The sequence below is a fragment of the Rhinatrema bivittatum genome, chromosome 6, assembly GCF_901001135.1.
Source record: "Rhinatrema bivittatum chromosome 6, aRhiBiv1.1, whole genome shotgun sequence".
Lineage (NCBI taxonomy): Eukaryota > Metazoa > Chordata > Amphibia > Gymnophiona > Rhinatrematidae > Rhinatrema > Rhinatrema bivittatum.
Window position 1 is genome coordinate 325,965,491 of NC_042620.1, and position 15,626 is coordinate 325,981,116.

Consider the following 15,626-nt stretch of genomic DNA (forward strand, 5'->3'; position numbering starts at 1 on the left):
ATTTAGCTATCCTCATCCAACAAATTGAAAAAAAAAAACCCCAAATTGCTAGTTGCACGTGTGTTTCAAAATCATGATTCATGCTGGGGGGTGTGTGTGTGTCTTTTGTAGATGGAGTGTGGTTAATGTTTAAATCAAGTACAAGGCGCACATGACGGGGAGGGTTCTGAACTTGGCTTCCGCACTGCTGTGCTGGTCTTCAGGGCCCCCTGACCGTGTCCTCGTTTCTCCCCTTCTCTCGCAGCTCCCCTTCGAGATGGAGGTGTACTACATTCAGCATATCCTGCTCTACGTCGTCCCGCTCTACCTGCTCTGGAAAGGAGGTACGGGGTTCACTTAGCGGTGCTCGTTTCCCTGGAGCATGGAAGCTTTGTCACCTGTCTCTGGCGGGGGCTGTGGTGGCCTGAGCCTAACCTGGACTTCAAGGCTTGTGGCTATCGGGGAAACGAGAGCGTTTGGGTTTGCACCTCTCTGGCTGCCCATTTTTACCTCTCCTGTGGCTGCTGGATCAGATGGGCTTTGTAGTGCATGGGTGGGTGGGTGGGTGCATGCAGGCCTGGAGGAGTGATCTGAAAGCAGAGATGAGCAGAGTGGGTGCCATACTGCACCGGTTACAGGGACCGAGCCAGAGGGGTGGCTGTAACATTGGAGTCACTACCATCTGCCAGCTCTTTGCTGGCCCAGATAAATGAACTGCTGGGATTCTTAGGGCTAAATGTACAAGCTGTGGGCTGAAACCACCATCCCCCTTTCTCACTTTTCATGGCCAGGGGCTTGGAAGGGTGTGGGCTGGATTAGCTCAGGGCATGAGAGAGAGCCTGTGCTTCATCTCCGTGTGAGGGAGAAACAGCTGAAGAAATGCAGTTTCTAGCACTGTTCCACCTTGCAGCACCCTCAGCTCCCTGCCAGTCAAATAAGCCTGTAAACCTCTGGGCCTGAAAGGGTGGGGAAAGGTTTGTCGTGTAATGAAATGGAAGGTGGAGCAGGATGAGGCTGACTGGGCGTGCATGCACACAGTGCAGCCAGAGAGGTAGTGCTGTGCTGTGACCACCACTGGAGATCCAGGTGCAAATTCCACAACTGTGCACCACCGCCTTCAGCTTTTCTCAAGGGAATTCCTCGTGGACTTGTTGAAGGAGCTGCTTTAGTGTGGCCCTAGTAATGGGGTGGTTTTTATTGATGTATCTGTTTATTTTGGGGTTTCACTCACCATCCCCACACTTTTAAGTTCAGCTAGGACGGGCGTTGCCACAGCATTCTGTATTTTCCATGCTTGATCCTGCTCCCTCCCCTCACATTTCAGCCAGCCGTCATCATAACGGGCCTTGGTAGGGTCAGACTGATAATGTGCGCACCCTGAATCCTACCCAGAGGGGTTGCTGGCAACGCTGCCTTTGCTGTTTGCCCAGCTCCCATCAGGGAATTGACCTCAGACTTTTGTGTGTGGTTCAATGCAGAGCGATGCCCCTGGACAAGCTCCATCGGGGGCCGTTTTGTTTACTTTCTGGTAGAGCCGCTCAGTGTTTGCAGGAGACAGATCCCTAATATGAAGCTCCTCTCTTGACTTGCCGTGTGACCTTGAGCAAGTCCCTTACTCTCCCCGTGCTCGGCTTTCAGTTGTACGGTCTTCAGATGTTATAATGACGTGGACTTAGGATGTCCAGGATCCTGTACGCCAATGATGCTGTAAAAGAAAATGCAAACCCTGGGCAGTGTTTTAATTATTTCTTTAAATATGCCTTTGAGCAGCTTTTTAATATATTTCATCCAGTAGTTGAAATCAGTTCTTATCTTTTCATTCATATACAAAACATTCAAATAATCTCCACTTCCTCCAGCATTTTTTTATTTTTTTTTTTAAATAATCCTTAGAAATTTTTTTTTAATTAAAAAATCAGAAAACACAAATCTTAGTCTTCCAGTCTCAGGTGCTCTGCTGCATCTGAATCCCTGGCTCAGAATCAGGTCTACAAACAAGGTAGCAGCAGCCTCTCCAGGACGTGAGCGAGTCAGATTTATTTTTTTAAACTTTATTTTTTGCAGTTAACTCATCTAACAATAAATAACAAAAGATCTTCATGAATTGCCGCCGGCCCCCTTCTGACCGTGCCGCGCAACTAATGTACTTTCTCGTCCCCAGCTGGGTCCTGTGGCAGAACCCGAGCATGCAACGCCATTGCCCTCCGAATTCCCATTAAGCTCTATAGCTTTGCCCACTGGGTCTCAAAGCAGGGAGCCCTGGTAAATTACCTGAAATCCTAATTAGATTTAGCTTGCGTGAGCCGTTCCGGGGACTGTGAGAAGGAATTCAGAAAAATGAGGGGGTCATTGCTGGTCTGCACTGCTCTTAGCGGGTCGGGCAGGTGCCAGCAGGCTGCGGCTAGCTGCTGCCCTCTAGTGTTGACATGGGAGTACTAACTCTCTCCAGCCTCATCGGTGCATGCAATAACCTGCTCGCCCTGTTATGCCACTCGCATGCCCGGAAATACAGGTCAGGAAGCACGCACAGGCCTAACGTCATTCCTGTGCATGGGTTAAACATTGCTTCAACAACAAGGGATCGCCTACAGGATATTTCCTGACGTCTCGTTCTCCCAGCCTAGAAAACCCATCACACCTTTGGCTTCTCGGCTTCTCTCTTCCTGCTTGCATCCGGTTTCATCTGGAAATTGCTGTTTCATTTCTAGTTTGCATTCCAGAAAATAACCAGTTCTGTGTTTGCATCTGCTTTATTTTGATTGACTCGGGGAACAGGGTTGGCATGACCCAACAGGCGGCAGAGGTGGCAAGCTGCAAGGAGTGGTTGGCCAAACATGTGAAAGCGTCAAGTTGTCATTCTGCAGCCGCCAGCGAAGGGAGAGGCTGCTGGATCAGCTGAGCTTTGGGAGTGGATGCCAGCCTGCTGCCTGCCCGTAGCCCAGTGCCTTTCTTCCGAAATCCAGAGGGCGACAGTGCCCACCTTCTCTGCTCCTCTGACTTCAAACACACAGTGATCACGCCGCTCCTCCATGGAAAGATGGACCAGGTTAAGCGTCCCCGCGTTATTCACCTCCCTTTCCGTGAGTGGGACTGTAAGCTCCCTGAAGCAGGGACTCTCTCGGCTGTAACAGCCACACAGCTCTTTTGAGATGATGAATAGCAGTAGCTGCAGTAGGATGTGCCTAAAGGCAGACAGCCCAAGTTTAGACTTTTAAGGAGAGCGGCGGGGGAAGTGAAGAGGGAGCGGGGTTACAGCGACCGCCATCCTGCAGCAGATAAAGCTTATAAGAGCAGAGTGGTGACCTTACAATCAAACCTACAATGTGTTTTATTTAAAGTGATGGCAACAGGGAGAGCAGGGGGAAATCTCTAATGATCTACCCTCAAAATAGGCAATTTCCTGATATCCAGAGCCAGCTCTTCCCTTAGGTGCATGACTGACGGGTTTTTCTTTTTTTTGGGGGGTGGGGAGGGCCTGCAAAAAGGTCCAGGCGCGTCCTCATTTTAGAGCCAGCACCGCCCGAGAGAAGGCACTGGATGCTGGGTACATGTGGAGGGTGGGGTGGAAGGAGGTACAGAGAGACTGGGGTGCTGAACAGAGTGAAGGGGAGACAGGATGCCGAGATGGGGGGGGGGGGGGGGGGAGGGAGGGGGATGCAGGACTTGGCAGAGGGCAAGAGTAGGAGGTGGGTGCTGTGCTAGAGCTGCCCCCCATAAAGGGAGGCACAAGACTGAAGGGGTCCCCCCTAGGGCACCAGGCCTGCAAGTACCCAAGGGCTCGGTGCGCGCTCTCAGGCTGGAGGAGGAGGGGATTTAAATCAGCCAATTACATTGAGCACTTTCTGCTCGTAGCCGCTCTCTGCGTGGGGGCTGCTCGTGAATTGATTCATTAATTTCGAGTCTTTCGCGCAGTGCAATGGTTTCCAGCCTTCGCTGCATCTCTCTCTCTCTCATTCTCTGCTCGTGGCCCTCTCTCTTTCTCCACCCTCCTCATGCTCTCCCTCCATGTCCTGTGCTCACTCCCTCTCTGCCTGAGGTGGTGCCCCCTCCCCCCAGACACAGTTAGTGTTGGGGGCCAGAGGAGTCTCCTTCGGAGTCCGTTCCTTCCAGCGATTTCATGTGCTGGGGGGGTCAGAGGAGTGGCACAGAGTCAGGGACAATGTCTCTAGGAAGCTGGTAATCCCCGGGATTTGGGAGATGGGTGTGGTGCACTTTCTCAGGGTATTAGGCGCCCTAGACAAACCTTACAACCTTGCTCCTCCTCCTCTCCCCAACACACAATCACAAATTAGGCATTTTAAAATGTCTTAACCAATTTCCCCAGCCTAAAAAGGGAGATTTTAATGAAAAGAGGCATTCAAAGTACAGTCTTCTGAGATTAAAATAATCACTTCCAGCAACATTTCTATTACATTTACATGCACTGCTGTGGCCAACAGAAACCCCTCTAGAAGGGACCTATATGGTATTAAGCCTACTGTAAAGCATGTTAGGTGTAGGCTAGACCTTCAGAAAGCAATGAATAAACAGAACTAAAATAGAATAAACCTCCCATAATCAAAATAGTAACAACCTTACCTACGAGAAGGCAACACTGCAAATATTACACCCGGCCTCAAAATACCAATACACCTCCTATTAGAACAAGCCAGGCTGTTACAGCTACCTATACAGAAACTAATCACTGACAGAATACCTTACTTCAGTCACAAATGCACTTCACCTAATAAGAATAAACTAGAAACATGCAGACACAACCTGAACTGGAAACCACTACAAGCCAGATTCATATGAAGTGCAATAATGCAGAAATAGAAACATCAACATTGCTCATCAAACAAAATCAAGAAATATAAATCAATCATAACAGTAAACCAGCTAACACCATAAAACCATTACAAATGCTTCAGCCAGGATTCTGACTAAGTCTAACAAAAGAAATCATATTACCCCCCATCTTGAGAAACCTACACTGGCTCCCAATTAAGTTTAGAATCTCTTACAAAGCACTAACAATCATACACAAATCTATACACAAGCTCATTCCACTGGAACTCAATATCTCTTTTCAACCACAAAAACCTCCAGACCGGTGAGAGCAGCTTATAGAGATACTCTCCTCGCCCCACCCATCTAAACCTCATTAAATAAACGAGCTCTATCCACAGCGGGCCCTGCACAATGGAACTCTCTACCTCCAGAACTCCGGCAGGAACTATGCCCGATCACCTTTAAAAAGAGACTCAAAACTTGGCTATTCAAACAAGCTTTTAATCTATGCCAATAATCTCCCCTCAATCTATCCAAATATGTGCACCATGCACTGTGACTCCTAGATATTTAGCCAGGTTTAGTCTAGAATCTCATTACTTTATTGTATTCATTGTACTGTATTCCCCAGTTCCTTGATCCAAGTTTATCTCCCTGTTCGATGTAATCGCATTCTTACATGCTTGTTAATGTTATAATGTAAACCGAATTGATATGTAACATTGCTACATGAATTTCGGTATATAAAAATGTTAAATAACAATAAAAAGAATATTTCAAAACAGATAAACAGAACATCTGTTCTTTCCCCAGCAGTGGGTACATGTTTGTATCTGTATATACTGCAGTTTAACTGTGTTTAGTGCAGTCCTCCCTTCTGAGGGTTCTTAATACTGAAACACTTTTGTAACCCATGATAAAATGTGAGCCTTTGCCCTTAAGAGAAGCTCCCTCCCCCCTCCACTTTCTCTCACTATCGGAAGAGCTTGAATGCCCCTCAATCTAACTTGAGTCTTCCTAGGTGTCTTATAGGCTCAAGGGACTGCCCTTCATGCTCCCCCTGTGTCACATGGTTCTTAGGCTCGCTGCCATTGGACCTTGCCTCCAGCTTGTGGAGGCGTCTCCTTTAGCAGCTCTCGACGAGAGTTCAGTCTTGCTCCACGCTTGCTTCTGAGCCAGCAGCGCTCTGTAAAACCCTGTGAAACGATCGGGTTTTTACCTTTTCTCTTACTGCCTTCTTCTAAGGACTAAATCAGCCTCATATCCCTCAAGCTTCCTACCTCTACCATAAACTAACTCCTGCAACACAAGAGACCTCCTTCTCCCTCCTGCTACCCTGTCTCCAGTTACCAAAGATCTTTGCCTAGGAGCTCACGTTTGAAATGCAACAATTGTAAGTAATGAAATATTTACCTATACAATAAATACATTCAAACTTAAAGAATCTTTGTCTTGAGGACTGATTGGAGAAGTTTAGCTGCCTGAATAGGAAAAAGCACGGATGTGTACTTGATTCAGATCAACATCTAATAATTAAGAAGAATAAAATTAAAAAAACCAACCTTTTAAATGTTTCCCAAAAATCAAGTAAATATTTCAAAATAGCAGATGTATCAAATAACACCCAATAATTAAGGATAAAAAATTTCCCAATCTCTATCCCTGGGAAACTTTTGATTTCCAGTTAATCTCAGATTATGGATTAGTAGAGGAGGTGAATTAGCAGCTGAAAAGGGAACACTCAAACTTCTTACCTCTCCCTCATATTCACACTTCATTCTCACACACACTCCTTTCTACTTCTCCTCTTGCCCACTTTCCTTCTCTCACTCACCTTTATTCACCCTTTCCTGACTAATTTCCTTAGATCACAGATCCCCCTTTCTCTCCCCACTCCTATTACAGTTGAATGGTGGCGCATAAATCTGCGGGTGAGGAGAGGAGCAGAATCTCTGTACCCTGGAGCAGCGAGTGGCTTACAGTGGGGTCCGTGGATCAGGCAGTCTAGGTGAGGGGGGTCCTGTCTATACCAGGAGAGAATTGCTGCTGCTGCCCGCTAATATCTAACGGTGTCACGCTGGGCAGAGGGATCGGTGCACCAGCCCTGTTACTGACTGCTGGAGCTGGAGGTTATCTGCTGAGGACGGACGTGCTTTCACCACCCTGACCTGAAGTCGGCCCAGGAAAGAGAAAGCTCTTATGCATGAGTGCTGTGTTAAGTTTTGTAGGATGGGGTAATATGTATGACTCTCTTTTTTTTCTAATTTTCTCTCTCTGCAGGTGTTTACACTCCTGAGCCATTCTCTGATTTCTGGTGGGCTCTCTTAGCCATTGGTCTCATGTTCGTCTATCACTTTAGCTTCTTACAGATTCTGGGTTTGGTAAGTAACCTGCCCTTCTTGGCAGTCTTATTCTCCACAAAGAGTGCATGGACCCGCACCCCTTCAGCTGGAGGAGGAGGAGTGGTCTCGTGGTTAGAGGAAACGGGCTGAGAATCAGAGTTCAAATCCCACCGCCACTCTTTGTGACCTCGGGCAGTCACTTTATCTCCCATTGCCTCAGGCACCCACTTAGACTGTAAGCTCTACGGGCCATAGACTTGTATCTAAATGATGATAATTTCCGTCACCCTTGAATGCAGGCTCAAAATTGAAATCCCCAGTCAGGAATCCCCCTCAGCTCTGCTCAGGCCATGGGCTGCAGAGCAGGAAGCTGATGCTTCTCTACCACAGGGGGTGAGACAGGACGCACACGACGGTGGTAGCTTCCCGCTAGGAGGCCTTAAACAGATCTGCTTTTCAGGGTAACCAAAATAATGCAGCTCCACCGTAATATAAATCAGGCTCATGCGTATTCTTTGCCTGAAAGTGGGCACTGGAGCTTGAAATCATTAGAGAGTGTCAGAGGATGACCTGGGATGGACGTCTGCACAATATGAGGGGAAAAAAAAATCTTTTAGGTGTTAGAAAAGAAAATAGGCACCGGTTCTGGGGAATGGTGTCCAGGAAGGTACCCAGTAAGGACCCATTTAATGGAAAAGGGGCCTTTTGCACTCTGCTTAGCTAAGTGTGCATTCTCGGGAGTGAGAGGTTTGCACACATCAGTAATACAAAATTCTTCTGCTCTTCCTTTAGTTTGATCCTCGGCATAAAAGCCCAAATCCTGTTACTGTTGGTTTGGGAAAGCCCTGACTTATTTTAAGGGATTTTTTCGTTTTTTGTGACCTGGCAGCTTCCTCCTGCTCCTTTTTGGGTTTTCAGCCCTCTCACAACCAGCCCTCAGCCTGGCCCCGTGCACCAGGCCTCCTCCCAGAAACCTGAACCCAGCCACCGCGTGTTGCTGTTCAGCAAAGGAGCCGGGCTCCCTCCTGCCATGGGCTGTGAGTGCTGCCTCTGCAGGGCCCTCTGCAGCAGTAGCATGAGCCACTCCCTCCGCTTTATGCACGGGAACGAGCCCTGCTTTTGTGCTGTGTATCAGGCTGGACCCTAGCTGAGGGGAAAATGCCTTTCTTCAGTTAGTCCTTCTGCTACGAGAGTCCGGCAGAGAGCTGCGTCTCTAGCAGGACCCAAAGTGTGTGGAACACAGTGCCGACGAATCTGAGGCTAGAAACTGATTTTAAAAAATTTAAGCGAGACCTAAAAACCTGGCTTTTTGACAAAGCACATACAGAGTGAATTAGAGATCTTATTCTCTTATTTTATGCCTTTTTAGTCCCTTTTAATTTCAGTATGATGCATATTTTAGTGATTCTGATTCTCTTATTTTCATTTTAGTCACTATTTATAATTATTATTTTATACAAAGCTGTTTTTATGATTGTATGTTATTTTATTCACTTCTCTGACTTGTAAACCGTTGCAATGGTATAGAAAACGATAAATAAATATGAAGCTGTGTGTGCAGCAAGGAAAGTTGAGAGAGGGAGCGTGGCAGCTGCCCTCGTCTGTCTGAGGACGGGGACTGTGCTCGCTGTGGCCGGATTGGAGCAAACCTTTACTGCACACTTGGAACATGGTCTTTGTAGAGAGGGTAGGATGTAAACAAAGCTAAATAAATCAAAGCACTTTGTATAATTCATCCAACTTCTTTACAGTTAAAATAAATGTTTCTTCCCAGCTGCCCATGTTGTGTGTGTTCTCTTCTCCATCGCAGGTCACAGAGGGTGAATCTGAATAATATGCTGGTGCCCGGCGGTCTCTGATCCTTTCTACGGTCCCTTGGTATCGGATGTTGGCCTCAGGCCACCAGACTCTCATGACCATGCTCCATGGCAAACTCATTATCTTGCTGTTCCATGTGGCCGCTCCTGTCTACCAGTGGACTACGGATTTGATGCGACTTCCAGCTAAGAAAATAGACTGAGGATGCTCGCGGGAGGGATGGCACAGTACAGCCCTCACTTTCCGCGCTGGATGATGAAAGTTTTTCCTGGGTGAGGGGATGGCTTGCTGCACTATCTGTTGGGTCAGCCAGGGAGGGTTTTTCCTGCTCACGTCACTGCCCCCTGCCACTGGCAGAACGTTTAATGGCCTTATCCTGTGATGGTAGTGCATCTTTTGTAATGTGTGCATTTTGTAATCATGTATTTCCTTTTAAAGGTAGGGCAGCTCTTGTATCCGATTTTTAACTTGGATTATTTTCTAATGTGTACGTGAAGCCAGCTGCTGGTGCCTGGACTACCCTCCTATCTTCTCCTGTGGTTTTATAGAAGACTGGTAAAAGTATATATTTAAGTAGGTACAGAGCTGACGTAGCTAGCAGACCTGTGGAACTAGTCTCTCTGCTTCTTGCTTTAATTCCTAATTTTTTTTTTATTTTAAGATCAGACCACAGCTGGAGCGTTAGGGGGAGAATCTAGATATTTTATTTTTTTTTTACTTGTGATTTGGGATCTGGTCCTGCTTCTAGGCTGCCACCTGTGACCTGGTATTATGTAAAGTAACATTACACTGTGCCTCATGGCTGCTTTATAGTTAATACTCGAGACCTAATTCTGTAGCTCTGGTAGAAAATGCTGGCTACCCTTTTTAGTCTCCAATTTGTGTTGTGGTTTCCAAAACATTGAGGGGAGGAGAAAGAAAGTAGGGGGTGGGAGGAAACTCTTATTCCCCACTTCCAGCTGTTAAGCAGTAACCCAGAAGTGCAGGGCCCATACTCATGTAAAGCCTGGTGCTGACAGGCTGTGAGGCAGTTGGTCTGTGCTGATCTAGGGTGGGTCCTACTGGAAGGAGGTGCAGGCAGCAGAATAGATAAGATAGAAATGTTAAACTCCACCTTCCAGTGATGCTACCAATTGAGTATTCATTGTGCCTCCTACAGATCAGTCTAATACTGCCCTTCCAATTCAGTGCACTACTGCTTCCTTAGGACCAGCCTGGCAATGGCCAGGAGGAAGAGGTGAGTAAGAGAGCAGGGCCTCGTCAACGCCACCCTTCTGCTGGCAGTGGGGACGAGTGTTTCCCAAGCCTCTTCTGCAGCCACCCCTAATCCCTGGGATTTTATATGGGGCCAGAACAAAGGTCCATCAAGCCCATTAGTGTGTTTCCAACAGTGCCCAGGCCAGGTCCCGAATATGGGGCAGGCTCCTCGACCCTTCCATTTTGCTTATCCTAAGGCAAAGTGGTGGATTTCTGTATCTGCAGGGTCTCCACAATGAATATATGTGAGAAATGTGCATACCCTAGCTCTTCAGTGTATGCAAAGCTAATGCATATTTATCTTGGTAAGCCCGACCATGCACCTGGCTAGGTGTGTGCCCAGGAGAGGGTTGGCAAATAGTGTCCTACAGTCAACCTTATACAGGGTTCATATAAATATTGCTTCCTTAGAAGATAAGTCACCATTTTACCTTATCGGAATGGCTATATTCACTTTCTGAAACCTAAAATCTCCCCTCGTGAGGGCAAGGTTATGGAACCCATGAGCAATCTAACCTTAGCCCTTCTTAAAGCAACAACTTAAAAATATATAATATATATCAGCACCTAAGAGTGCATAATCAAATTAAACTGGTAACAGTAAGTGCAGCAGAAGGATTTCAGCTCTTCCCATGCAATCGCTTTGTGCATTAAGGACTGCTCGTACCAAAGGCTTTTTTTCTGTGTTTGTGGCTGTGGGTCCCTATGGCACTAAACCTGTTTCTAGCACGTATAGAAAATGGTGGCGGCGGCATGGATGATCCTTTCCGAAAGCTGTCGGCAATCCATAATTTAGTTTTCCTGAGAACACATCAGGCACTGGTACTAGCGCAAAGAAAGAGAGAACAAGGTTACTCAGTATGACTGTGCTGGCTAGGAAGGTGAGTTATTTTTGTGTGAAATACCCAAAGGGCTTTACTCAATCACTGAGGGGGTAGAAATTCTACAACTTAAAGTCAGCGAGGTCATGGAGCACAGACACTAACTTACCTCAGTGGGGCCAGCCCTCAGCAGGGCCGCTATGGATTGACAGGGTTTGTTTTTAATGTAAAATCATGCTTATTTTTTATTATAACTGGGCTAGAATGTGTAAGGTTATGAGAGATCATGAATGTTATTGAGTCTTCCTTCCTTTGGCATTTGCTGCTAATCTTCCAGGCTTAAGCCCCTGCTTATGATGAGGTTGGGTTGCTTACAATGGTACTGGCGTTAGTGAGCTAAGAATGACCTCTCTATAAGTGCCCCCTGCATGTGAGCGGTGTTGAGGGCCGGGGGGGGGGGGGCCATCGTTGTGTTTGTGGGGCAGAGGAATCAGTCACCCTTGCCTCACCACAGGTGTCAAGACAGGGGTTAGAGACAATAAACATGAGAGTGGTTTGTCCCACAGTGGACATCAAGATCATCAAGCACCTCTTAAAAAAAAAAATGTTTAACCCCCCCCCCCCCCCCCAAACCTTGGCCTTTGTAGGTGAAGGGTTGGGCTGTGCAAATAACCCCTAGAAGCTGTGAGTCGGTGCTGCCCTATGTTATAGGATCTCCTGGTGCCTTCAGTTGAAGCATCGCCTTGGTTTCACTTTCCAGTAGAGCAGATGGGAATTGTTTGTTAGGAGCAGCCTAGCACGTTGCATGCTGGAAAGCGACCATCCCACACGGTAATCTTCCCTAGCTAATAAAGGCCTTCAATTGGGGATTATGTCATTACAAAATATATTGAAACAGGCATTTCTTCAAAGGAAGAAGCTACTATTTAAGGTCTTACAGTGCCACCCTGTCAGACCAGGCTCTCTCCCTTCGTAGGGTTGCCCTTCTGCCTGTTTGAATTTATTGTTCTGATTTTCTTAGGGAAAATGCAAAACTACAACTCGCTGCAGGAAATGCTGCATGATGAGCACTAGATCAGCCTGTTCAGTTGATGCAGGATGAGCCACCACCCCTACACCATATTGGGCATAGCCTTTTCAGATGAATGTTGTTGTTTTAATAGTAATTTCAGAGTTTTTGGTTCTAGTTGGGACAGTCTTGCTTTTACCGTCTGTAGTTGAATATTTATGATGGTTTAGTGCCTACTCCTGGTATAAATTAGATTAATGTAGGGCAGGTGTGTGGGGGGGGGGTGGGGGTAATGAACTAATTTATTATTTTTTTAAATATGGCCCTGGCCCGTTACAGAATTCTGACCAATATTGGCCAGCAGCATGGAGCTGGAAGTGACTATAGTAATGGCATTTCTTCCAGCCAATCTTGTAAAATGGAGCGGCAACACCCGTCCTATAGTTGTGTATAGTGAAGTAAGGAAAGATCAGCACTCAGATGGTCTTTTGAAAGCTATGCTCCCTTCAACTGGGCTAAGTCCATGGCTGAGTGAGGGGCAGAGACTAGCCAGAGTGCACTCTGCGCACCTTCAGCATGTTAAATGCACTTAATCTGATGCAGGGGGTCATAAAGAAAAACCTGTCAGCTACAATTTGTTGACTCTTGTTGCTACATATTCAAGTTACTGGATGAATTAGAAAATGCTGGCGGTTGTAGCCGCCTCATGTGCTGCAGGAGCAGGGATCCTTGGAACAGTACTTCACCCTCTCTCTCGCACGAATGCTTGCCTGTAATGATAGAAAGAGAGCAGGAGAAGAGAGTTGAGGTGACAGGGGAGGCAAGAAGCTCTCGTAGAAATATTTGGTTGGAGAAGGACCCAGCCTACCTAATCTCTGATCCATACTATACAAGAAGGAAAGGAGGCACACAGGAAGCTAATTGAAAACGAGGAAACGAAATCCTTCCCATCTCAAAATTATCAGTGTAAAAATAAGTAATTCCTAACATCCATGCCCCTCACCAACGCCACAAAAATGTCACTCAGGGATGTGCATTCATTTGGAATGAATGCAATAAAATGCAACAAACAAGGCCATTTTGCAACAAGGGACTGCCTCTGATAGGAAGAGTGGCTTTTTTGTTTGCAGCACTTTGTGCACACCCGTTGGCTAACAAACTGTGCATGCAATACAGATGGGGAGCACTTTAGTAGCATTGCACATTTGGGGGTGTCTGAACAGAGCAAACAAACAAAAATCCCCAGCAAAGTATAAATGCTTGGCCTGCACATCACTAATGTCTGCGTTCTTAGGTGGATATTTAATGAAGACCTGAAAACAGCTTAAATAGAACAACCAAATTCCAGATAGTGCTGCAAAATAGAAGTATTGAATACTGTGCAAAGCAAACATGAAGTGCTCTGAGGGCTCAGCAGAGGCTGAATGTAAGGAATGCAGACATGATATACGATGTCAAGTCCTAGCCAATCGATTGAGGACACTGACCTGACAATTCAAAGGTTGGGGAGGGTTAGATCTTGAACTGGATTATTGCATTAGACTTAGTGCAATTTGAATTTTGGTTGTTAGATGTTAAGTTTTAGAGTTGGTGATTAACCAGCTCCCTAATAACAGGCATAATTTCTAAGGTCAGTTTGGGTAACTTTATCAATGAGTTATCTGTTTTTCTGCTTAAGGTGGGAGATTTTTATTTACGATTGTGAAGCTTATTGTTTTGGATTAGGGGGAATTTCTGGCTTTTGCTGTCTAAACCAAAGAAACTTGCGTGCTTGGGATACAATATGAAGACACCCTAGCCCAGCCTCCAACCCACTTCCATCCTCACAAATTTACACACAAATACATAAAACCAGTGTTTGGAATGTCAAAGGCCTCAGCTTTTATTAAAATCAGGACCTAAGCCACATTAACGTTATTTCAATTAAGCCATCCCTAACCAGCCCTGGCAGCTTAGCTACCTCAACAGGCATGCTAAGAGTACTTGACCTCAGGTACCTGCCAGAGCCTGCAAGGAGGCATATATGCATAGGGATGAACTCAGCAACAACACATCACATCCACCAGAAACTGCAATTACTACAAATGTTTCTGCGGTGGCTTGGCACTCCTCCTCAGGCATGTACAGTCAACGACCTGTACGAAGTCCCCCAAAAGATGTGGACCATGACCTGCCGCGGATATCAGCAATAGCCTTCTGCAACGAGTTATTAAACATATCAAGACCGATGTCAGATAAATGAACAAGATCCTTCTGGAAAAAAATCCAGGCAATCATTCCACAACCAAAAATGGTGAATGTGAAAAACCTAATAGCCTATTCTGGACCGATGATTAAACATGACCCGATATGGTTGAAAGTGTGGCTTACTGCCTATATCAACCAAGGTGGTATGATGGTCCACATGTTGAGATAATATCCTTAAGCACATAAAATTTTCAAATTTGCTGGCAACGTGTTTTTTGTGTGATAAGTGTGGCTCGTTGCACATTCTTTCTTTAACTGTTTCTGTATATAGGAATGTGAAAAACCCCCAGGGGAACTCAGCCAAGAGCCAATTTGCTGGTTCTCTTTCCAGCAAACTTAGGCCAGGAGATAATATCAGACAACACACTACTGAAGATGGAAACATATGCAAAAGCAATGCAAAATCCTTGCGAGCTACATCAGTCAATCCCCTACAAGTCCATTGGCCTAGATCATTGCCACCCAGGTGAACAATGAGGAACTTAAGAGTCATGGAGCACATCGGTGCATTCTTAGATACCCCAGCCAACACTCGTATTCCTCAATAGTCAAGACCCAGAGATGTAGCATGAGGACACATTCTAGCCCACTTAGCTACCAAATGGATGTAAGAATGGCCAAACAGAAGCAGGAGAACAATGTACATCTGAAAAATAAACAGTGTCACAATCTACTTGTTAACATTCTTCTGTGCACAGGAATGAAAACCCCCAACTGCCGCTGCCCTATCCTCTGAATAATGGAAGGGGAAAGGCCAGCATAACCAACTGCTGATAAGGCCCTTTTCATAGTCACAGTAAACTGACATTTAGGTAGGGGGAGCCCATCGCACTGAATCAAAAAATGCTCCCTTCGCCCCCAGGCTGGCAGCCTCATAAATAACTGCAATGGACATTCTGAACCAAGCAAGTCGCCAGATCCTCCGTGGTGCTGAGACGCAGAGAAGATCCAGGACCTTGCTGATACATAACTGCAATGGACATTCTGAACCAGGCAAGTCGCCAGATCCTCCGTGGTGCTGAGACGCAGAGAAGATCCAGGACCTTGCTGATACATAACTGCAATGGACATTCTGAACCAGGCAAGTCACCAGCTCCTCCGTGGTGCTGAGACGCAGAGAAGATCCAGGACCTTGCTGATACATAACTGCAATGGACATTCTGAACCAAGCAAGTCGCCAGATCCTCCGTGGTGCTGAGACGCAGAGAAGATCCAGGACCTTGCTGATAAATAACTGCAATGAACATTCTGAACCAGGCAAGTCGCCAGATCCTCCGTGGTGCTGAGACGCAGAGAGATCCAGGACCTTGCTGATACATAACTGCAATGGACATTCTGAACCAGGCAAGTCACCAGCTCCTCCGTGGTGCTGAGACGCAGAGA

The 15,626-nt window shown here is 46.4% G+C and overlaps 1 protein-coding gene across 1 annotated transcript in view; it reads left to right on the top strand.

The window, feature by feature from the left end:
* The window catches only part of TMEM164 (transmembrane protein 164), a 98,317-nt gene extending 87,020 nt beyond the window's left edge, over nucleotides 1-11,297 (top strand). Inside the window, 6 exon segments of the mRNA XM_029607625.1 lie at nucleotides 245-323; nucleotides 7,030-7,134; nucleotides 7,812-7,815; nucleotides 8,911-8,932; nucleotides 8,934-8,963; nucleotides 8,965-11,297. Of these exon segments, the coding sequence (XP_029463485.1) occupies nucleotides 245-323; nucleotides 7,030-7,134; nucleotides 7,812-7,815; nucleotides 8,911-8,932; nucleotides 8,934-8,963; nucleotides 8,965-9,111 (387 nt within the window). The 3' untranslated portion in view covers nucleotides 9,112-11,297.
* Nucleotides 11,298-15,626: the final 4,329 nt, after the last annotated feature.